Source organism: Clytia hemisphaerica, unplaced genomic scaffold, assembly GCF_902728285.1.
Source record: "Clytia hemisphaerica strain Z4C2 unplaced genomic scaffold, Clytia hemisphaerica genome assembly, whole genome shotgun sequence".
Lineage (NCBI taxonomy): Eukaryota > Metazoa > Cnidaria > Hydrozoa > Leptothecata > Clytiidae > Clytia > Clytia hemisphaerica.
Genome location: NW_027103627.1, coordinates 296,893 through 321,136, shown reverse-complemented (window position 1 = coordinate 321,136; position 24,244 = coordinate 296,893). Strand labels below are relative to the sequence as shown.

Sequence of the window (24,244 nt, the reverse complement as noted above, 5' to 3'; positions counted from 1 at the left end):
GGGAACGTTAACCATTAACTTGGTCTCAAAACCTCCTCCTGTGGTTATAACTGTGTATTTAACTTGTCCATATGCTGCCAGAATTGGATTGCCAGAAACGTTGGAGATGAAAGAGACTTTAACACTTGCCGAAGCTGGAACAACCATATCCAATCTTACTCCTTATTCCGTTTCCACAACATTACCTGAAGGACTTTTACCAATTGGATCCCACATTTTGGCAAGGGATCAATATTTTCTTTATCGCATTGTTAAAGACAAGGGTAGGTATCCAATCGAACTAAAAGTTACACGTACAATCCACATCAAATTATATCCATGCGGACATTGTGGTGTTTCTGAGGTTTTAGAACCAACTTTTACGATTAATGACGTTACACATACTGTCCGAGATATGGTTAAAGGCATACGTTTTCTATATAAAACATGTTGTGAAAGAGCTGAATGGAGGTTAGCCAAAGATCGCCAGAAAAGAGATATTACCACAGACTCACTTTTGATTGAACTACCACCAGATTTTGATGGAAGTCTTCGAGGGGTACGCTCAATTAGGCGTTTTTTTAGGAAAGTTGTAAAGAATTGAAACCTTTTTTCATTAATAATTCTCGTTAGAGTTTAAGAAAAAAAATTATCAAAGTCCATTTGCTTTAAAGGCTTGGGGACACGAGTAGTATTTTACGCGTTGGTGCAATGCAACATCATCCCACCAACACAAGAAAAAAAGTATGTGTCTCAGGGTTTCTTTTTTGTTTCATGGGAAATACCCAAAAGACACGCTGATTTTGTCCCTGGGACAAAAGTGAGAGAAGCACAAATGTTATTAAAAGAAAAATGGGATGGTGACACGAGAAAGGGTTTCAGGTTAGTGGGATGGAGCATGTTGCATTGCACTAACGCGAAAAAAACTTCTCGTGTCCCCAAGCCTTAAGTTTGCATGTACTAAATTTTTATACACATTTGATAATACATTTTTGTTAACACATTGTTACACATTTTTTTAAATTTTGTCGCAAGCCAACTAAACCCATCCCCTAGACAAGAGACCCTGTAATTTTATAAACTGATGTATATCGAATTTAGTGCTGTCCTCGCTTACTAAAATTAAAACAACTTTAGAAAGTTGCCGCTTTTTTTAAGAAAGTAAGAACAGTGAAATAATAGCAGAATTGGATTGGCTTTGTTTTTCAACTGCCACTTGAAGCTTAGAAATTCAGACTCATAGCCCAAACCATGCTATTCATTTCGCAATCAGTAAATAAAAGAAGAAATCATAGCATAGATCTGCAGGCTACCCTCCGTGTGAAACTTCAGGATCACTCCATTGCCGAGAAGGCAAGCTCGCAATGTATGGGCAGGCGAAATCGTCGGCCTTTTCAATACACGTCAGATCTGAATCTGACGGTATTCCAAAAAACATTAGACGTATTATAGAGTAGTATGGTTGTAACATGATATAATATACTATTTAAACATATTACATCAGACGGATCAGTTTTCCCTTTACTTGTTTTTACAAGACATCGGCAGATTGGCCCTGCTGCTGGCTAAGGAAGAAGGGTTAGGTCGAACTATTTTTCTGGTTTCAATGGTTTCATAGGTACTCCAGTGTTTTCACTTGTTTTTAAGAGATATTGGCCGTTCTAGCTAAACAAGTGGAGCTAGGCCGAACTATTTTTCTGGTTTCAATGGTTTCAATAGGTACTCAGTGTTTTCCCTTGTTTTTACAAGAAATTGGCCGTTCTAAGCAAGTAGGGCTAGGCCGAACTATTTTTCTGGTTTCAATGGTTTCATAGGTTCTCCAGTGTTTTCGCTTGTTTTTACAAGATATTGGCCTAATAGCTAAAAAAGAAGGGTTAGGTCGAACAATTTATCAGGTTTCAATGGTTTCATAGGTACTCCAGTGTCTTCGCTTGTTTTTAAGAGATATAGGCCGTTCTAAGCAAGTAGGGCTGGCCCGGACTATTTTTCTGGTTTCAATGGTTTCATAGGTACTCCAGTGTCTTCGCTTGTTTTTAAGAGATATAGGCCGTTCTAAGCAAGTAGGGCTGGCCCGGACTATTTTTCTGGTTTCAATGGTTTCATAGGTACTCCAGTGTCTTCGCTTGTTTTTAAGAGATATAGGCCGTTCTAAGCAAGTAGGGCTGGCCCGGACTATTTTTCTGGTTTCAATGGTTTCCTATGTACTCCAGTGTTTTCGCTTGTTTTTCATTCTAGCTAAGCAAGTGGAGCTAGGCCGAACTATTTTTCTGGTCCCAATGGTTTCATAGGTTCTCCAGTGTTTTCGCTTGTTTTCAAGAGATATAGGCCGTTCTAAGCAAGTAGGGCTGGGCCGAACTGTTTTTATGGTTTCAATGGTTTCATAGGTACTCCAGTGTTTTCGCTTGTTTTCAATCCAGCTAAGCAAAAAGGGTTAGCTCCAACTATTTTTCTGGTTTCAATGGTTTTATAGGTTCTCCAGTGTTTTCGCTTGTTTTTACAAGCCACTGCCCATTTTAGCTAAGCAAGTGGAGCTAGGCCAAACTATTTTTCTGGTCTCAATGGTTTCATAGGTACTCCAGTGTTTTCGCTTGTTTTCAAGAGATATAGGCCGTTCTAGCTGAGCAAGTGGAGCAGGCCGAACTATTTTTCTGGTTTCAATGGTTTCATATGTACTCCAGTGTTTTCGCTTGTTTTTAAGAGATAGGCCGTTCTAGCTAAGCAAGTGGGGCTAGGCCGAACTATTTTTTCTGGTTTCAATGGTTTCATATGTACTCCAGTGGTTTCGCTTGTTTTTCATTCTAGCTAAGCAAGTGGAGCTAGGCCGAACTATTTTTCTGGTCCCAATGGTTTCATAGGTTCTCCAGTGTTTTCGCTTGTTTTCAAGAGATATTGGCCGTTCTAAGCAAGTAGGGCTAGGCCGAACTGTTTTTATGGTTTCAATGGTTTCATAGGTACTCCAGTGTTTTCCTTTGTTTTTATCGGCATTGTAGGTAACCTGGATCGGTAAACCTAACATTACATATCTAGTTACCAGTACTCGTAACACATGTAACTCTTTGCACTTGTAACTTTCACTAATATACAGCCAAGTGATAATTTGGCAAATCACTGAGACCATGTTGACATTTTGATAAAAATATCAACAAAGAGATAAATTATAATACCTACCAATACAAAAACACAAAAAAATATTCATTATACTCAATGTGATCTCAGTAGTGCGAAAGGATATAAAGTTGAATCTGTCAGAAGCTGCTTAAGGAAGCTTGTCTCTGAGAGTCTGTCAGAAGCTTGTAAGGTAAGGTCTCTGAGAGAGTGGTTTCAAGAGAGGAAATTAATCTATTTTTCCATTGTTACTTTAACATGACTTAATGATAGTTATTGACAAAAATATTGACAAAATCACAAAATATGACGCCTAAAAAGACAATTATAGTAAAAATATTTGGCATACCGAATGTGATGCAAGAAGTGTGGCTGGATATAAAATTGCATCAATCAGAAGCTCGTTAGGTCTCAGAAAGGCAGGTTTTAGAAAGACGAGCGTGATCATTATCCTATCATTATTTTCATGACAAAATGACATAAATTAATCAAAATAATTATGGATTAGCAAAATATGATATCTTAAGATAAGAAATCACCAAAAATTGCAAGCATACTCAAAGTGATGTTAATAATAAAAGCGGATATAGATTGACTGAATTCAGAAGCTAGTGAGTTCTCTCAGATTGTGTTTTAAGCGATCTCTTAAAAACAAGGGAAAACACTGGATACATATGAAACCATTGAAACCAGAAAAATAGTTCGGCCTAGCCCTTCTTGCTTGGCTAGAATGAAAACAAGCGAAACCACTGGAGTACATATGAAACCATTGAAACCATAAAAACAGTTCGGCCTAGCCCTACTTGCTTAGAACGGCCAATTTCTCTTGAAAACAAGCGAAAACACTGGAGAACCTATGAAACCATTGGGACCAGAAAAATAGTTCGGCCTAGCTCCACTTGCTTGGCTAGAACGGCCAATATCTCTTAAAAACAAGTGAAAACACTGGAATACCTATGAAACCATTGAAACCAGCAAAATAGTTCGACCTAGCCCATCTTGCTTAGAACGGCCTATATCTCTTAAAAACAAGGGAAAACACTGGAGTACATATGAAACCATTGAAACCAGAAAAATAGGTAGGTCTAGCCCTACTTGCTTAGAACGGCCAATATCTCTTGAAAACAAGGGAAAACACTGGAGTACATATGAAACCATTGAAACCAGAAAAATAGGTAGGTCTAGCCCTACTTGCTTAGAACGGCCTATATCTCTTAAAAACATGCGAAAACACTTGAGTACCTATGAAACCATTGGGACCAGAAAAATAGTTCGGCCTAGCTCCACTTGCTTGGCTAGAACGGCCAATATCTCTTAAAAACAAGTGAAAACACTGGAGTACCTATGAAACCATTGAAACCAGAAAAATAGTTCGACCTAGCCCTTCTTGCTTAGAACGGCCTATATCTCTTAAAAACAAGGGAAAACACTGGAGTACATATGAAACTATTGAAACCAGAAAAATAGGTAGGTCTAGCCCTAGTTGCTTAGAACGGCCTATATCTCTTAAAAACAAGGGAAAACACTGGAGTACCTATGAAACCATTGAAACCAGAAAAATAGTTGGGCCTAGCCCTACTTGCTTAGAACGGCCAATAGCTCTTAAAAAACAAGCAAAAACACTGGAGTACATATAAAACCATTGAAACCAGAAAAATAGTTCTGCTTAGCTCCACTTGCTTAACTAGGAAAAGGCAATGTCTCGTAAAAACAAGTGAAAACACTGGAGTACCTATGAAACCAGTGAAACCAGACAAATAGTTCGACATAACCCTTTTCTTGCTTAGCTAGTAGCCGGGCCAATCTGCCGATGTCTTGTAAAAACAAGAAAAAACACTGAAGTACATACAAAACCATTGAAACCAGAAAAATATTTTGGCCTAGCCCTAACCCTAGAACGGCCAACATCTCTTAAAAACACCAGACTACCTATGCCTAATGTCTGATGTAATATGTTTAAATAGTATATTATATATCATGTTACAACCATACTACTCTATAACACGTCTAATGTTTTTTGGAATACCGTCAGATTCAGATCTGACGTGTATTGAAAAGGCCGACGATTTCGCCTGCCCATACATTGCGAGCTTGCCGCCGAGAAGTTTGCTCATAAAAATCAGACGATAAATTTTACTTTAACCTTCCGTCTGAGAAAAATCGACATAAAATGAGCTCGCTTTGCTTAATTTCTTGCATCATTCCAAGAATCTCACACCTTTGCGAATAATATTTAATTACAAAATTTAATCAACATACCTCTTGGTAATATTTGGCTGCTTCCTCAAAGTTCAACATGTCCTGTAGATAAGTGTAAAGGGCTATATACACTACACAATATATTGTCAGGCAATATATTGATGATATATTGCTGAATGTCGACAATATATTGAAAAGGTGTCCGCAATATATTGAAAAGGTGTCCGCAATATATTGTCAGCTCATGATACGGTATATTGCTGAATGTCGACAATATATTGAATAAAAAAGTGTCCGCAATATATTGTCAGCTCGATTTGCAATATTCCAACAATAAAGGGGGATTGTTTACAAAAAGAAAATTCCTTTTTATTATAGAGCACCAGTTGTTTACTTCGTACATTACGGTCCGCAAACCATATTGTCGAATATTGTTCGTCAATATATTGTGTAGTCTAAGTAGCCCTTAAGAATACGTTATTCAAACAAACCCTTTTTAAAGGGCTACTTAGACTATAGGCTTGATGCAAAGTATTCTTAATCTTAATCCAGAACTTCTCTGACAATGGGCTTTTCCAGAAAAAAATTGAATATGGGCCATGGGGGGGGGGTGGAGGATACAACATTTTTCAGAAATTTACCCCCCTCCCGGACATTGTGAATTTTGACCCCTCCGGACAGCAGGTCTGACCCCCCGGACAAGCATCAGTTGACCCCTTCACATTCAAAATAACCCTCAAACCAAGCAAAATTACTTACCCCCGGACAGGGAAAATTGTACAGATTTTTCCCTCCCCCTGGACACTACATCCTCCACCCCCATGTAGGGACATTTTCTGGAAGAGCCCAATGTGTCAAAAAATCATGAATAGTGTATTCAGAGAACTGCTTAACGCACGTACCCGTTTGCTATGAAACAGAATCAGGTAGATAACAATATGAGAAACTTAAGGTCAGCGAGTTGTTCAATGAAAACAATAATCTCATATCATACGTCGTAAAAATAAGCCATAGTCCAAGATGTCTTAGATTAAAATCTAAAACAGGACAGGAGAGCACCGAACGGCGGTAGCCTCAGCTCCAGCACCCTGCACCGGTTGTTTTACACTTTACAATTTTGACGTACCTCAGCTTCCTTTGCAAATCTCCTCAACAAAGAGCTATCAAAAATTGAAGGTGGTATTTCGGCTGTTTCTTCTGATGTCAAATACTAAAAAAAAGAAAAGTTCAAGATATCAGTATGGTTAGACTACTCTCGGGTGCCTAATAGCCACCCCCCCCCGCTAATTAATTTTTCGAAAATTTTCCACCCAGGACATTCTTACTCCAACCCCCCCCCCCGCTTATTAATTTTTGGGAAAATGTTTTTTAAAAAAGTTCCTTTATTTGTCCTAATTCTGCTGTATTAGCCTCGTTTTCAAAAATTTTCCACCCAGGACATTTTTTTACAACACCCCGCTTATTAAGTTTTGAGATTTTTTCCAAACCCCCCGCCCGCTTATTCCAAACCCCCCCCGCTTATTCCAAACCCCCCCCCCCCCCCCCCGCTTATTCCAATCCCCCCGGCTATTAGGTGCCCGAGAGTATGTTTCCTAGAATGTGGTTTTCGCATGACAGCAGAATATAGTTATACTTTTATTATATAACCCTAATGATAAGTCTTACTCGTATTCACATTAAAGGCTATTAGGAGCAATGCTTTTAAATAAGAAATGAGCTGTGTTGCGTCACTATACTGCCTTGGGAAGATTATTTCTACAATCAGCGCCGAAGAAGAATTGCAGTTTCACTATTTCCACTTTGCTTCGTTACATTTTTCGATTTGGAAGGGGTTATAGTGGCTTCCAGGCTATATTCTCAGTCTTATTGGAAAAATGTTGAGCTTTTAGATCCTGAGATCTTAAGGTCCTAAGTCTTAAGTCTCATGTTAAAACTCAGAGTTAAAACTCGACTTCCGAGCTGTACTTAAAAGGTTTTAAAATTTTGAGGGAATTCCCCTTTTGTGTCAAACATTTTGGCGCCGATCTGGCGCTTGTGGAGCTTAAAAAACAGACGTTGTCCATTGTCTCCGCTTACCTTGTTTAGTCCCTGGTGCATGTGATCGAGTAAGAATCGATAAAGATCGGTTGTGAATCGTTGCATTTCTTCATTATCTTTAAAATTGCTCGTGTACAGGAACTTCTCACGTACTATCTTGATCACAAAGTGCTGAAAAGAATTTATAAACAGTTAATATAATATCCACTTATTTCAAGAATAATCAAACAGAGAAAGTTTAAAGTCGATGCGGATACCCTTTTTTGGAAAATTTCTTGAATGAATAATTGAAACTTTCCGTCTGTCACATCGAACGAAGTCAACACAAAATGACGATCGTCAAAATTAGGGCCAAAGTAGTATTTGGTAACTCGTAGGATCAGTTTTTGCTATTATATCAGCCTTTTGTTACGCGAAAAAATTCATTAATGCCTCAAATTTCAAAAGATCTCATTACCCTTCCAGTAATTGTACATAACCCCCTACGTTCCACTGGTATTATATGTGATCGCTCGATTTTTCGGTCCTGCATTTATGGTTAAAGTATTTCTGGACTTAGGAACGTCCATGATCACCCGATGCCGCCCTCTTTTTTACCCCGCCCCAAAGTCGACATTGGCATTTTCTTCTTAGTTGGTGTGTGTTTCGAAAAAATATTTGAGAATTTGAAATTACGGAAAAGGAAAATAGACGAATAAGTCCCGTTCCACTTACCTTTATTTGTTCTTTGAGCGCACAATATTTTCCCGTTGAATTTAAGTAATAAAAGAACTGCTTTCGCCTAAAACGTAAGAAAGGATGCGGTGTCATTTGAGTACGGCGAACGTAAGCGAGACATGAACATAAAAAATTCTTACGGTTTTTTATTTGGCCAGTTATTCAAAATTATTCCACATGATGGAAAATAGACTATGTTATAGTCTAAGACGAATCACTATCTAAGAAAAAAGCCCAAAGCCGAAGAAAATTCGCAAACGGGTTTTTTTCCGAAAAGAGTTTTCAGTCGGTAGAGTTGCCAGTCTTAGACTATACGATTTTGGCACAAAATACAAAAACAGCCCAAATCGTACGAATTCGAGCTTCCGTATGCGAGGCCAACTGTGTTCGGTATTCGAAAAAATCAAAACAAACAAAAAGAGGCGGGAGAGAAACTGAGATAAAAGAGGGATTCCAAGAAATATTATAGTTCTCTTTTGAGACCCTCTCCCTTTTATTTCCCTTTATATTTTCTTGGAACTACACTTTCTTTTCTTAGAAAAAAAGTCATTTTTTTAATAAGTTTGGAATTTCTTTGCAACAATGGTATCTATCTAAACTTTCACCTTATAAATTTCTTAAAAAACATCAAATCATGTAAGTTTGTTTGTTTGTTGTTTTTTCTGCCTGAGGATTATATCCTTATATTTACCCCTTTTATATATAAAATTCCATGTAAATAAAAAGTTATAGTATATTCTCCCCACCACCATTTGCTCAAAGACAAAGGATATGTATACAAATCATTGCAGGGAAAAAGTTTAAAAGTTCCAGCTTGTAAGCTTTGCAGTATGTTGATCTTGCTTTGATTTAGCTTGAATTTCTTTCTACCCAAAAAGAGACGTTAAAAATGAGGATGAAATAGGAGAAAAGTTAAGAAATCCCCAGAAATTAGCTTTAAAATGGAAAAGTACCAATTAGTAAAAACCTTGAGGCAGATTTAAATGACATTAAATTTCTTATTTACAAAAACTGATAAATAGGTAATTCAATCATGATAAACAAATGATTCTAAACTGTATTACAGTCTCGACTAATTCCAGAAGGCCGATGTAAATTTTTCCAAGTCATAATCTCAAATTATATCAGGACGTCAAGTGAAAAATTGCATATCATGATAACATATTTCAGTAACAGTCTACATTTATACCAGGGCGTTGGTGAAATATTCCAAGTCATAATCTCAAATTGTACCAGGACGTCAAGTGAAATAAGTTATAATTTCAAATTAAACCAGGACGTCAAGTGAAATATTGCAAGTTATAATCTCAAATTGTACCAGGACGTCAAGTGAAATATTCCAAGTTATAATCCCAAATTATACCAGGACGTGAAGTGAAATATTCCAAGTTAATCCCAAATTAAACCAGGACGTGAAGTGAAATATTCCAAGTTATAATCCCAAATTAAACCAGGACATGAAGTGAAATATTCCAAGTTATGATCCCAAATTAAAAATCAGGACGTGAAGTGAAATATTCCAAGTTATAATCTCAAATTATACCAGGACGTTAAGTTAAATATTGCAAGGCATTTTCTCAAATAATACAATAGGACGTCGTGATTGCAAGTCTTAATCTCAATAATAAACCATCAGGATGCTGTGCCAAATATTTCATTTCGGTATTGTGCTCTCTGCAAATTACTGCCACATATATTCTCATTATTTTCCCATGCATACAATTTCTGAATTTCTGATTCTTTACCTAGAAAATTTAGAATTATAATCTGATAATTTTTACAGGTACGACTAGGTAACTGAACTTCTAGACAATTCAAATCAAAATGAGAAAATGTGAAAGTTTTCGAACAAGAAGTATATTAAAAGCAGTCTTTTAAAGTCCACAATTGACAATAAGTACTTTGTTTGACATTTTTCAAAGTTGTCAAAGAACTGCTAACACCAGATGAAAATAACTTTTTAAGAGTGGAGGTATGAGGGTATTCACATATCTAATAGAACACTGCCTGTGATTCATAGGATTCATAAGAAATATACAAACTGACTTACCTACTTTGTTTCTCTGTCAGTCTGTGTCTTTTCTACAGAAGCATACTTGAGGAATAAGAACTCCCTTAAACTAAGTTATTTTGTAGTCTCAATAAAACAAATGAACCAAGAAGAAAAAATCCATAATGAGCTGGATTTTCACAGAAAAACCACAGATCCATCTTGCATCTTGTCCTTGTGTCTTCATCCATTCCCAGAGACCAGCGTGTTTCTGATCGTTTGAACCAAGCTCGGCCTTTAAACTTAGGCGGTTATCACCACGGAGCGACTAACCAGTCTCACTGGTTAGTCCAAGCAAAACCGCAAAAAAAATTTTATGCCAAAGAGATATCGTCCGTTTCTTCGAAACTCTCCCGCCGATTTTTTCCGTATACCGCCATAACGCCATACCGTCATATTTTCCCGCCTTTACTATCACTGTAACGGACGATAACATCGTCTAGATGGAAAAGTGCTTTATCAAGGGCCTACAACCAAAGCTGAAATTGAAACTCAAAGCAAGCTCTGAGAGTCAACCTTTCTTTATTTTAATGTTACTACGTATAACCAGGCTGCCTCAAAAACGAAAATTGAATTGAAAAATTCAAGTAATTCATACTACTTTTATCTCCATCACACTTTTTAAAACCTTATCGGGGAAAAAAATGTCGGGGGAAAGTGATGAAAATTTTGAGGGGGTGACGAAATTTTTCCCCGACGAAAAAAAACCCCGATTAAATATTTTTTTCTCCGATAAGGTACTAAATTACATTGGAAATCGGGCTTAAACGCTTTTATTGCTAAGAACAATGGAGGTTAAACCACGTGTGTCAGTTAGTAGAGTATCAACTATACCTTTCTTCCGCATCATTCAAAGTCTCTGAAAGTTTGATTCCCGAAAACGATTTTCTGAAAGAAAGTGAGGGAGCTTGGTCAACAAAGCGCGCGAGCATTATGTCCGGTCATTCTGGCGCTCCAAATGGGGGCGGTTAATAGGTACTAATATTTTTTACTACAAAGTTCCGTTTTACTTAACAATTAGAAGACGTTATGTGTCGAGGCCGTGGTTTGAGCCATCGAGCCATAGTCGTGCAGTATTGTTCAAAGTAAAAGATGTGCCTAGACAGGCCTAGATGTTTTCAGTTGAATCACAAATAATACAATCAATTGCTACCTGAATTCCTCAAGAATAACATTTGCCGATTTCCCTATTTGCTCTTCAAAGTCACTAATGGCCTAAAATATGATAGAAAGTCATTTTAAGAAATCTTACTAGAATCAACTCAATTAACTTTATTATTATTATAAGACACTAGGAAATGTGAAGTTGATTCCTTGCATGGAAGTTAAAAGATCTAATACATTCCTATCCTTCTTGGATAATTACTTAAATTTTGACTCTGATGAAAGAGAAATCATCCATGCAAAAAGCTAATTTATCACGGGAAATTCTCACGATCTTTTGCATAAACAACAGACCAATCCGATTGACAGAACTTGTATGGAAATTCATAGAAGGTAAACTCCGACCCCAAAAACATAATGCTATACTATTGTTATGATTATGCTCAGAAATTTTTAGAAGAGCTATGAATGAGTGTTAAAATTGGGAAAATGCTTCAATAACATTTGGGTTGCAATAAAATGTATGCCGTCCTTACCTTTTCACTACCACCTTGTTTCTTCTGGTAAGCTGGCCGAGGAGGTATTATTGATGAAATCCTGTAAAACAAGAAAATAAATTATAGTTATATTGAACGGTGAAGAAAATGCAGCTACTATTACTTAATTTTTTCAGACATGTTTTGGACTAAATCATAGTTACAACAAGGAGTATTATTTCGGCTCAACTAACAATATTATGTTCGTACTTTTTTCGAATTTTTTAGGCTAAGTGTTATCGCTGTTACGCTTAGTTGGTTTTTAATTAAGCAAAAAGAGTGCTTAAAACGTTAGGCCAAGATAGGGGAAAAAAACTAGGAAAATAACAAATCAATGTCGACATTTTACCATGTTTCATCAATGATGTTATGTATTACGCTCAGAACTTCGGTTCTTTGAGCACTCTAAAGACTCTGTTGAGGAGCAAGCTTTACTTCTCCGCTCATGACAAGCGATTATGCGAAGCTCACCACTTAGTATTTTTAGCACCCTTGTGACAACAGTAGTCTATGCTCGCTTACCCGAGTCCTGAGAAGGACGAAACACGTGTCTGCGGATAGATGTATTTTCGATGTAATACCGGATAAATAACGATCTAGACAGTTAGCCTAACTCGTCAGTTAGACTCGTCACTACAAAAGTCCTTGGGTCAGGGGTTTGGAGCTCGAGTCTCGAGCACGCACAAAGTGAAATCGTTCTAGAATATCTACAAAATTAGTTGAATTCTATATTCTACATTATATGTCGATATTAAAGAGTGCCGTAATTCTACAGACGTCCGTAGAATTAAGAAAATTTACACATCTACTTGTTTTGTAGATTTTCTAGTGAGTATGGCCTGGTATTTCATCAATCCAAAATATAACATATTGAATCTCCACAAAACATACAAACCTTTCTTTGATTTCTTCAATCTCCTTCTTGCGGACCAAAGGTTTTTCCAACTCTACTTCGATCACAACATAACTTCTTGCTTCAATATATTCCTAGAAAGTAGATTAAGAGAGTTTAAATCCTATGCAATCTGTACCACAATGTACGAATTCGAAAGTTTATTAACATAACCGATCCAAGCCTATTCGCTTTAAGTGTGCACTCTTTTTTGCTACTTTGTGAAAACCATGCCAGGCTGATTATAACTCCCTTCAGAGTGACTTCCACTACGTAGAAAAAGGAGTGTTCACTTGAAACGAATGGACTGTATGTAGAGACTGGTATTTCCTTCATCGATGTATTGAATTCGGCCACTGATCTTTAATTACTTGACTGGATCGGGCTATCCGTATATAGGAAGCGTGCCAAGATTTAGAGCCATCTTGTTTTTAACTATGGCCGTCAACAGTACCATTCCAATGTTTTGAACTAGTCGACTTTAAAACAAAACACGGGAAATCTGTGAGCAATTAACTTATCTAGTGTGTAAAAGAATATGAAATCTGTGGATTCGGCAAGTAACGGCAATAGCTTTAGATAATTAAGTACAGTAACATTAAAGAAACCTTTCAATCCTTGAAATCTCAAGAAGAAGGAAAATTGGCTCACGAGTTAAGGCTCGTTTCCATTCACCTATCGGGCAGTGCGCTGCGACCAGAATTCTAAATATAAAAGTGTGGAAACCCAGCTTTAGGGTTAAAGAATCACTTACGTGGGCTTCTGATACAACAGTGGTGGAAGTTTCATCTCCTTCGATCTTGCTGCCCATATTCACCGTTGATTGCTAAAAAAGTATGATGGTCTTTCGATAAGGCTATATTAGAATACCGGGAAATCCGTTGTTATAAAAACACGAATAATTTTTAATGAAAATAGATTGTTTTCTTCCTTAATCTCGGAAATTAAGGAACTTAGCCTAACCTGGAAGACCTTTTTTGCGAAATACGTATTCTTTTCGCTCGCACCCTAAAATTGCAGTAGAGGAAATCAGGTCTAAAAATTGAAATCAAAAATGAGATATGTACCTTCACTTTAGCATCTACTTTCGGTTTACCGTGACCGCCACCGCCGCCCGCACCTTTGGCATGACCAAGTGAACTGTGACTGCGTGTGGCGTCCATCATAGTTTTCAGATTCTCTTCAGTCAAAATGGTATTTTTCTCAAACTTTTCCGTCATTTCTGTTTCACTGAATGGTTGGATAAGAAAAGCGCCGGATATTTTATTGACCCCAGGATATAAGAGCGGAGCCAAATCCACATACGCGACACCATGGAAACTTGTGTTGTTATCGTCGTCTTTGTGTTTTGCTTTTTGATGAGATGGCGCGTTATTTGCAATACGAACAACTTCGATAGGCCAACGTCTGAATTGAGCTATCTGTTGTTGGAAGCTAAAACAGAAGGAAATTAACATTTGTGGTAAAATGTTTAGTAGAAAAAGCAAAGAAGTAGAAAAATGAGCAAGACAAAGAAAATCTATTTTGGGATAATAGAATTTTTACCTGAAGCTAGCTTGACGGTTAAAGAAACACCTTCGTTCTGCATTCCATGTGATTCTTGGTTTCTGAGATTCTACTAACTCGCGAAATTCTATATCCTGAAACGTACAAGAGAACACGGAAATGTTAAAATAGTTTTAAAGATATTGAAAGGCTTTACAACAAAAGTAATTGTTTCGAAAGAAACATCCAAAATTCCTTTCCCAGTAGCAGTACTTCGTGAAATTCCGACCAAATTTGTAGAGGCAATTTCCGGGACACCAGCAAAGAGAAAGGAACTAAGTGGAGATTTAAAATAGCCAATCAGTCTCTATGTATACTCCTTCATCTCACCTCTTTTTTACGCAAATCTCCGTTCTCCTCTTCAATAACATGATGAGGTATCTTCCTAAAATACGAAAAGACATCAAAATGAAAATTAACCCGAACGGTGAATATGAATTTCTCATAATGCCCAAAACTTACTGGAATAATTGAACCCAAAAGTGAAAGCTCATTTTTTCCAAGCGAGTTTCCATATGGCTTGGATAGCAGTCACTAGAAGAGTTACAATGGTGATTCGAATGTCGGGATCTATAAACCGGTTCTTGATATAGTGATTTCCATGATGGCACTATACCTTATCGGGGAAAAAAATGTCGGAGTTTATTTAGCCGGGGTTTTTTTTCGTCGGGGAAAAATTTCGTCACCTAGAGGCATTTTCGTCACTTTCCCCCGACCAAAATTTTGGGCGGGGAAATTCTTTAAAGACTTGACCGACGAGCAACATTATGTTTAGTTACTATTGTTATTTTTTATCAAACCATTGTAGTTTTAACTTAGCATGTAGTGTTTATTAGGCAAAGTCATTTTATTTGTTCTGTTAAGAAACATCCCTGGACGTTTACAATGGAAAACTACGATAGAAATCTTTTTTTCTGTTGAAATAAAAAAATATTGGTCGGGGATTAAAAGACCGGGTAAAAGTTTTGGGCGGGAAAAAAGAAATCGGGTAAAAGTTTTGGTCGGGATAAAAAAATCGGGTAAAAGTTTTGGTCGGGTGATAAAATATCGGGGAAAAGTTTTGGTCGGGTGATAAAATATCGGGGAAAAAATTCGTCGGGGGAAAATTTCGTCACCCCTCAAAATTTTCGTCACTTTTCCCCGACATTTTTTCCCCCGATGATAAATAACTTTTCCCAGAAACCAAAGAGATCACAACCATATTGCAGAAGATGTAAGAATTTCAGGAAATGTTATGATAAAAAAAATCTTTAAGCTTTTCAAGAGCCGGAGTAACGAGTACAATACTGGTCAGACAGTATGCAACCATCCCACTCCTCTCCCAATCTTATAAAGACGACTTCTTTAGCTTTACTTACGTGTTCGGAATATACAGGGAAGAGCCAGAAGCCATTGGTACACAAGACCATTTGCGTTGATCGGAAATTTCCTTTGAAAAGAAACGCCAAAAATAATCAACTTGAAATTATTATTATTATTGAATAATACACTTATCTGTCCTTGCATTGAAAGTTGTTTGAGAAGGGGTTGGGTTTGCCTTTATTAAGCCAAAATGACTTCATGTGTTTGAGCTCGTCGTATTGAGATTCTATACAACTATTTACATTACGCTTTAAACTCTACACATTGAATTGATAGATAATGATGCACGATACATAAATGATCATATGGTCAGGTGATTAATCCGTTTGGTTACATAGATTTCATTTGAATGAACATATTTATCATCATCATTCGATTATTTGATCATCAGATATGGAAAAGGGGGATTGTCTATACCTTTTCACCAGGATTTCTGAAGGTACCACTTGGCATCATGACCGGTGTCTCTTTCTATAGAAAATGAAGCAAGAAAGTTTCAATTCAATGAACAGATTTGATTTTTAGAAAGAATAAAATCAACAGGCAAAATATATCTAGTTGTTGAAAACATTCTTTCTTTTTGGTTTATATAAATCTCCCTTTCTTTCAGCACAATGTAAATAATATGGGATCACTAAAAACAAGCACCGATGCATATTGGATCTACCTAATAATAAATATAGCATGGAAATAGAAGGAAGAACACAGGTTTAATTTAAGGGATCCAAAGGATTGAAAGGACCTCAGAGGTAGATCAAAAAAGGAATTACTTCATTGCTGACTGGCATTTGAAGACAAGCTGCGTATGAAAATTGTCCGTTTGGTGTCCAGCTTTCAGGTGGCGAGAACAGATTTTCGACACACAATGTCAACAGATTGCTAGAAAAAATATGAAAAGTATCAGAAAAGTCAATCAAGGTAATTCGAATTAAACATAAAAAGCAAAAGATTGTGTGGATCAAAAAATCAAAACATAAAAACATTTTATTTTTAGGGAAAAGCTCGAGTTTTTACAAGCTCTTATTTGATTTGGTTGGTTGTTAACATAACATGTAATAAAAACAATTTTTTTTACTTTTTCTAAAGAACGCGTTATCTCCATTAATTCATATGACCAATTAATGAAGTACCTTATAAAAACTCCAGGTCATCCCTTATTTTAAGGATATTTTGATTTTACAAGTCTTTATCAAGTTTTTCGTTGCTCATCCATAAAGGTAATTTAATAAGTTATCTGATTATTATTTAAAGGTATGTTTTTTTGTCATAGTTCGAACCTTAAATAAGGGGGGGATGACACCTTCCAAAAAAGTGAAGAAGGGGGATCAGAAATTTTCACTAAAAAGGGGGGGGGGTAGCAAGGAGGGGGGGATAGCAAGGAGGGGGATAGCAAGGAGGGGGGATCGTTTAAGAAGGGAGGGGGCTTACATATATTGTAGATTATTTTCCAGCACTGTTATGAAATTTGGTCTGCATGAAAGGAAGTTCTTTATTTTCACTAAAAAGTGGTATATATTTGCCAGACTTAATTTTTCTTTACTGTTTCCCTTCCCTTTTTACCATAAAAAATTTAGCCCGAAATCCTTGGGGGATAGGTATTTTTAAAGGTTGGGGGGATGCCAACAAGGGGGTGATTATTTAAGAAGGGGGGGGATCAGACCCCTTTCCGCACTATGTTTGTTCTCCAAAATCAAAAACTTATGAATTAGTTTCTCACCAGTTTTCTAGTTGCTCTTCAGTTAATAATGGCTTTTCCATTGAGACATTGACGTGTACGACAGGCTAAAAATAAAAGCAATTGAAAGTGAATTTAAGAATAACTAATTTAATGAGTTTAATATAAGATATAATTTTGAGTTGTTTTGACATGATTTAAAACCTAGTCAGAAAGTTCAGAGTTCAAAAATAATAATTTTAAATTGGTGATTCCTTGAATAATAGTATTGAAAGCTTGAAAATATTTCAATGAATAACAGTAACTGCATTTTTTCAAAATTATTATGCCTTTGCAGTAAAAATCTCTTCATTTTGGGTAGATAAGAATAGACATTCGCTAAATACCAGTGCTTGCTCCGAAGCTTGTGAATCTTGGTTGATAGCATGTATTGGTAAATTGACGGAAAAATTTGTTTCCCCTAAAAGAATAAAAGAAATGTAAAATTAATTATTCCATAGCTTAAGTAATCAACAGTTTTATTGCCTAAATAAATTATCTGTCAGTTTTTATTTTTATTTTTTTTCGGAAACCAATAAAACACAATTAACAATAAAAAAACAAACGGTAAACAATTTAATGCTGCTGCAAAAAAAGTCGAGGGAGGTGATTTGTTTATCTATCATGAAAAATACCTTTGAGCAAGGGAAGTAAATCGATGCAACATTTTCCAACAGTGTTAGTTTTTTCCTCCTTGGCTTTCTTGTCTTTTGGCAAAATTTCATTGAAAGTAACTAAAAATAGATAAAGCTTAAATACAGTACAACTGGAATGACTCCTTAACTCGAACGAGCTCTTGTTGCATGCTGGTCCCTTCAGTTAACAATGCCAAAAAATCTTTCCCCATTACTTAAAATTTCCATAACTTGAGCAAATTTGAGTTTCCTGTTGTAGTTGGAGTAACAGAGACTCCACTGTACAAGCAAATTTTTATTGAGACTTCCATGTTAAAAGTTGGACTTTACAGATTAAATGAAATGTGAAATTTTTCTAAAACTTTAGCAAAATGATGGTAAAAATGCACAAAATTTTTAAAAAGACCTGGCTGGGACATCAAATTAACAAAAATAACTGCAAACACTAACCCACGACCGGTGTTTGCGCAATTTCATCCAAAACCATAGGATCAGAACCGGTCAACATCAGACTACTTGTAAATTCAAAGTTGAAATAACCAGTTTCATGATTCAACTCAACTTTACCAGATTCACCAAGAAAGGTTTGACCAAATTCAGCTTTGGTGGTCACAAAGAACTGTGGACTTGGTTTACTTTGATTCTAAAATGTGATAAACAAAATAATTATTTTCCAGGCATTTAAGCTATATTAATGTCAAATTTAAATGACTTATGTTTTAGAAATATGCCTGAAAGATGTTCTTAGTGTAGTATAAAATATAGCTTTTTAAATTTTATGTTTTAGAGGAATTTGGGTTTATAAGGCAAAGGAATGGGGTAATAGCCCTATTTAATGCCCTACACACAAGTAAAGTATAAATTAAGAATTGAGAGTTATATATAAAATAAGTTTGAATTAGGAGTCAGAGAAAAATTAATCTTATCAAATCTAATTTTTGTCTGGATTGGAATAAGGAAGAATGAATTTTGAGTTATCACATATAATTAAATTTGGTTCAGTTGTTCACAGTTTGCTTAGAATCACAATCAACGTGTACACTTTATCTTTCAGAAACTCTGAGAGAAGCAGAGAAGAAAGAAGTTAACTCATTTTCTTACCAATCCTTTGCATTTTGAAACGAGAATCTTAACTTCACTTTTTTTGACCTCAGCTTTTTTCACCTCTTCCTCCATTTTTCCTTACCAATATTGTTCTTTATGTATTGGTATTTCTTTTTATTCTCCTGAAATCAAGAAATCAAGAAATTATTTAAAAAGATATTGTTAACATTCATACTTAAGGCTATCAAGAAATCAGTGACAATTATTTAAAAAGATATTGTTAACATTCATACTAAAGGCACTATTATTCTTAAAATTAAAGCTTCAATATATTGCTGCTCGTGGGCCTGATCAGTCATCCATAAATAATGTGAAAATAATTTTGCAGGGTCAGAAATTGATTTATAATCCCATTAAGTCAGAGAAAAATGTTGACAAGTCCGAGAAAAATGTTGATCCCCCTCAGTCTAAATTTTGAAAAACTTTAACGTTTCATCTTTTGTAGAATGATAGATAATTCATTCAATAGTAGTAAAGTTTTATTTTGCCATGATAATTAAATCCCAGAGGAGTTAATAATAATAAAAAGTTTAGTTACAGTAACATTTGAAGACAGACATACAATCAGCTTGGTAATAGTTTCAAAAAGAGGCAGTCATTGCACTCAAAATAATTTATGAAACTGCCTATATAGCAGCCCATTGATTTTGAAATTATAAATCAACAATTTTCACAAAACTGACTTTAATGATTTAGTTGAAAAAAAACTATTTCGAGAGCAAGGTTAATTCAAATCTGAAAAAGACAAATAAGAATTTGTTCTTCTCATTTTTAGAATTGACAAAATTTACAATAAAAATGTTTTAATAAATTTGTATAACAATTAATGTCTATAAAAATTTATGAAAAAATACAAAAGGGGTAACAGATACTAAAAATATCTTTTTAAAATCGATTATTCTTTAAAAAGCGTAGCTTTCAATTCCTTCTTATTAATTTTGCCCATTGCATTTTTTGGTATTTCATCTACAACTTTCAATTTGCTAGGAATTTTATATTTTGCCATTTTATCTTGACAACTTTCTCGAATGTATGTTAAATCAATATCAAAGTCTTTTTCTGGTACCATAATAGCGCATACAGATTCACCATATACTTCATCAGGGAGTCCTACTACAGCAACTTCTTTAACACCAGGAATGACTAGTAAATATTTTTCAATTTCCAATGCTGAAAGTTTGTAACCACCACTTTTTATAATGTCAACAGACGTCCTGCCTAATATTCTGATAACATCTTCTTCTTGATCATACATTGCTGTGTCACCTTTTTAGAAAAAGATGTTTATATTTTATATAGCGTCACACAGTAGAACCAGGAATAAACCTTGTTGAATTTAATTTCTAGAAAGGACAGACAAAAAAAATCAAAACAAAGCTTTTACAGTATAAATCAAAAGGTTGTCTACAATAAAAAACCATAATTAGTAATTCCAAAGAAAAGCAAAAAATAAGGGAAAATAAGACATGAAAAGACACCTGTCAAAAACCATCCTTCGTCATTAAACGATTCTTTAGTAACATTGTCAAGATTTAAGTATCCCTTGAAAACTGATTCTCCTTTGATTTCTAATGCACCAACTCCTTCTTGATGCTGTATAATATTTTCACTGTCTCCCTCACACAACACTATTCTGCCATCTTCAGAGACAATACGAAATTTGACTGAAGGAAATGGTTTTCCAACAGACCCTATTGAGAAAATGGATATTGACTTACAGGGATGATAAACCATGACAGTTACTACTGCAATTAGCAAATAAGAAATTAACATGATGACCTGGTAATCAGGTCACCAACATTAGAATGTGAATAGGTATATGGGGCACCCAGCAGTTTGGGTGAATGCGTGAATGGGCTTTTTCACTTGCGTAAATGCATGAAAATTAGCATGTAAATAGTTTACAGAGCTGTGGAAATCTGGGCATGACATTAAAAGTGTCTTATTGCCAGGGCTGAACTCTCATTCATATTGCCGGTTTTTGTGTCAATTAACTCCCCAAGAGAGATTTGAGCACTTATAAATATATTTACTTATTAGCAGAAATAAATATCATACCTTCGATTCTTTTCCCGTTGAGTGAGTTTGTAAGAGCCATTCCAATTTCAGTCATGCCATATCTTTCAAGTAGCAGATGCCCTGATATTTCCTGCCATTTCTTTAATACTGGAACAGGGAGAGCAGCTGACCCAGACACCATAAGCCTGAAGAATTTTCAAAATTTTGTAGACAGATCTACTAACTCCCCAGAATTAATAGATTAACGTAAAGATAACTGAAACAGACATGTAAATAAATAGTTCGGAGAGTTTCAGTCAGGCAGATTCACTTTAAAACTTTAAAACATTTTCTACATTCAAGCATGTAGATTGAACCTTAAAATTAAAACTTAATTAGAATACCTTAATTTGCTTGTAAGAGTTTTAACTATGTTGTTAGATTGTTCTTTCAGTTCATTTTGATGATAGTCAATGAGTTTAGAGTAGATGGTCGGGACTGCATGAAACACGTTAACATTTTCATTCTCTAAAAGATTAGACCAAACCTGAAACCCAGAGAATTAATACTATAAATGATTTTTCTACAACTATTAGATGAAGCGGGAGTAAGTTATCGAATCAACTTAAAAGTGTGAATATCGATATAAAAACAAATGGAAGTGATGCTTAGATAAAGAGAAGAAAACTAATGATTAAACCAGATTAAACATAATAAAATCTATATAGTTGAAGCTAACCTTTTTAGCATCGAATCCATCCAACATTGTTACACAGGCACCTGCATAGAGTGGACATATCAAATTGTTCACTATCCCATGAACATGATGTAACGGTAAAACATGAAGATAACCATCTGTGGCGGATACCTCCCAAGATGTATTAATATCATTTACTTGTGATAACAAATTTTTAAAGGTGGTGACTACTCCTTTAGGGTGTCCTGTTGTACCACTAGTATAAACTATGTGAGCATTTGTGTTGCTCCAGTCAATATTATCCCAGGTTGTCTCCAAATTCTTGTCATTTATAACAGCTTCTTTAAATAAATTCTTTCCAGTGTTCTGATGTTTTATTTGAGTGGTATCTTTTAATAGTGACTCAAAAATGAGAAGATCAGTATCTAATTTCTTAGTGATGTCTGATAAGATATCACTATATTGCTCAGTGCCAACAATTATACTAGGAGAACAATCTTTAATGATATATTGTAATTCATTAGGAGGATGGTATCTTGAAAGTGGAACAGCAGTTCCTCCAGTCATCCAAATTGCCCATTGTGTATTAACATAGGTATGATCGTTTGAACAAAGAAAAGCTATAGTTTGATTATGTAGTGCCAAAGGATTCAGTCCAGAATCCTTTTGAGCAACACTTATCATCTTCTTGGCCAGGATTTTACTTTGCTGTAACAAGCCATTGTACGAGTGTTTCCCAAAAATATCTACAATCGCTGTTTTCTCTTTATAATGCAGTGCATTTAGAAATGGAGGTACTAACTTTTTCATTGATTGATACATTATATTCTATATTGAAAAGTTTTTAAACATGGTAAATGAAAATAAATCATCAACGGGATTAAATTTGTCGGATTTGACAGTTTAAAGCTTTTTAAGGTACCTATGTGTCTAAGGTGACAATCGAACACTATGGAAAGCAAAATTTAACAAGCAACATGCTGAATGGACCTACCTGGGATAGATAGTCGGAAACATGCTGAATGAAGATGAAAATGTTCGAACAGAAAAGAAAAGGTAACAGCATAGAATAGAGATACGTAAGCTTGAAAAACATGATGAAGCTAGTTCAGTTTCTACCCCCCCCCCTTCATTTTAGAGGGGGGTCTTGGGTTTTGATGAACCAAAAGCAAGGGGGGGTGCTAAAAGTATGACTTTCCAAAGGGGGTGTTAAAAGTATGACTTTCCTAAGGGGGGGTTGCCAGTTAAGGGGGTCTTCTTACCTAAGGGGGGTCTCTTAAATAAGGGGGATCTTTCTTGAATTATGACTCTTGTACAATCGTTTCATTTATACTGATTTTCTAAGGGGGGGGGGTGTGAAATTTTAAATGAATTTCCTAAGGGGGGTTATCACTTAAGGGGGGGTTCTTTTACCTAAGGGGGGTCTTGACCCCTCTAGAAACTATGTTGTTTCACACTGGTTTTTCAATGTTTTAGAGGTAAGGAGCCATGCTAAGTTTTGGACACAAACAAAAAAAATACTTTCTTGTAAAGATAACTCTAGCTCTTTAAAGATAAAATCTAATGAAGCAACTTCAACAAATCCAAAATTTGGCCCAAATTTGGCTAAAACTTTTTTTTTTAATCTTGAAGTCAATTGCATTTTAAGGATTACAATTTCACATCACTGTGTAGAAAATCAGGAAAAAGTAAAAAAGGAATTTCACACTTAAGTAAAAAAAACAACCATTTTTAGGCACTTTTTGCAACAAATTTTCCAATCCTGAGAAAAGCTGGTAACAGACGGACAGATGGACAAACGGACAAACGAACGAACAAACAAACAAAGGTCAAATTAAAGGTCAGGACCTCCGATTTGTGTAACTTATGGCATGTCCCAAAAGCCATAAATTTGGCGCAGAAAATTGGGGGCCTTAGACATATTCATTTATACCTGAAAAGAAGCAAAAATTAACACCCAGTCCTCAAGTAGCTGGCAATAAAATGTGGAAGAGACAATTTTGAAGAAAATTTCCAAATACCGTCCCGTGCGTAATGCAAAATGTCTCCTGAATCTCTTGATCTGTATAGAGACCCCTGACCAGTTGGCAATTAAAATTTTTTTATTAAAATTTTTCACTTACGTTTAACTTTTTTCAACCAACGTTTAGACAACCTTTAACATGTTCTTCTTGTTCTTTTTTCTTTTTCTTTTGAGACAATCTTCTTAGAATAAAAACCTTTTGAAGCGATCGGTACTAATGCCTGGTTCCCAACATCTTTGCATTGGAGCTGTCAAAGTTGAATGCCTTTGAATGTTTTGATTGTAGGGTCTTCTTTTTTTCTCCGTGTCTGGAATGTTTTGATCGTAATGTACAGTAGAGTCTTTTTTTTCTTATTTTCAATTTTGGTGATCGCGCACTGGGGCCAAAAAAAAAAGTAGTCTTGTTTCCGGAAATCGGCCGGGTGAACTTTTTTTTGGAAAAAATATATCTCACCTGGCCGCAAATAGAAAAAAACAGCGAGCTCGTTGCAATAAAAAAGATACATAAAGAGTTTATTTTCCATTTTACGATTTTACGATCCATTTA

At 35.6% G+C, this 24,244-nt stretch overlaps 2 protein-coding genes across 2 annotated transcripts; both read right to left on the bottom strand.

Annotated features, from left to right (window-relative positions):
* Positions 1 to 1,764: 1,764 nt before the first annotated feature.
* Positions 1,765 to 19,103, bottom strand: LOC136802531 (cilia- and flagella-associated protein 70-like). The gene is made up of 21 exons (XM_067059267.1): positions 18,977 to 19,103; positions 18,326 to 18,518; positions 17,876 to 17,974; positions 17,588 to 17,661; positions 17,244 to 17,308; positions 16,297 to 16,405; positions 15,944 to 15,997; positions 15,523 to 15,593; positions 14,495 to 14,549; positions 14,165 to 14,259; positions 13,687 to 14,053; positions 13,374 to 13,445; positions 12,623 to 12,714; positions 11,728 to 11,788; positions 11,241 to 11,302; positions 10,922 to 10,975; positions 8,035 to 8,101; positions 7,360 to 7,491; positions 6,410 to 6,493; positions 5,344 to 5,385; positions 1,765 to 1,839 (listed from the first exon to the last, which is right to left on the bottom strand). Exons 1-21 carry the CDS (start codon positions 19,049 to 19,051, stop codon positions 1,765 to 1,767), a joined length of 1,998 nt encoding a protein of 665 aa, XP_066915368.1. The 5' UTR covers positions 19,052 to 19,103.
* Positions 19,104 to 19,734: 631 nt separating this feature from the next.
* On the bottom strand, positions 19,735 to 23,499 carry LOC136802513 (malonate--CoA ligase ACSF3, mitochondrial-like). Its single transcript, XM_067059252.1, has 5 exons — positions 21,717 to 23,499; positions 21,382 to 21,524; positions 21,038 to 21,183; positions 20,458 to 20,670; positions 19,735 to 20,245 (listed from the first exon to the last, which is right to left on the bottom strand). The coding sequence occupies exons 1-5, from the start codon at positions 22,494 to 22,496 to the stop codon at positions 19,875 to 19,877; spliced, it is 1,653 nt and encodes a 550-aa protein (XP_066915353.1). The 5' UTR covers positions 22,497 to 23,499; the 3' UTR covers positions 19,735 to 19,874.
* Between the last annotated feature and the right edge of the window lie 745 nt (positions 23,500 to 24,244).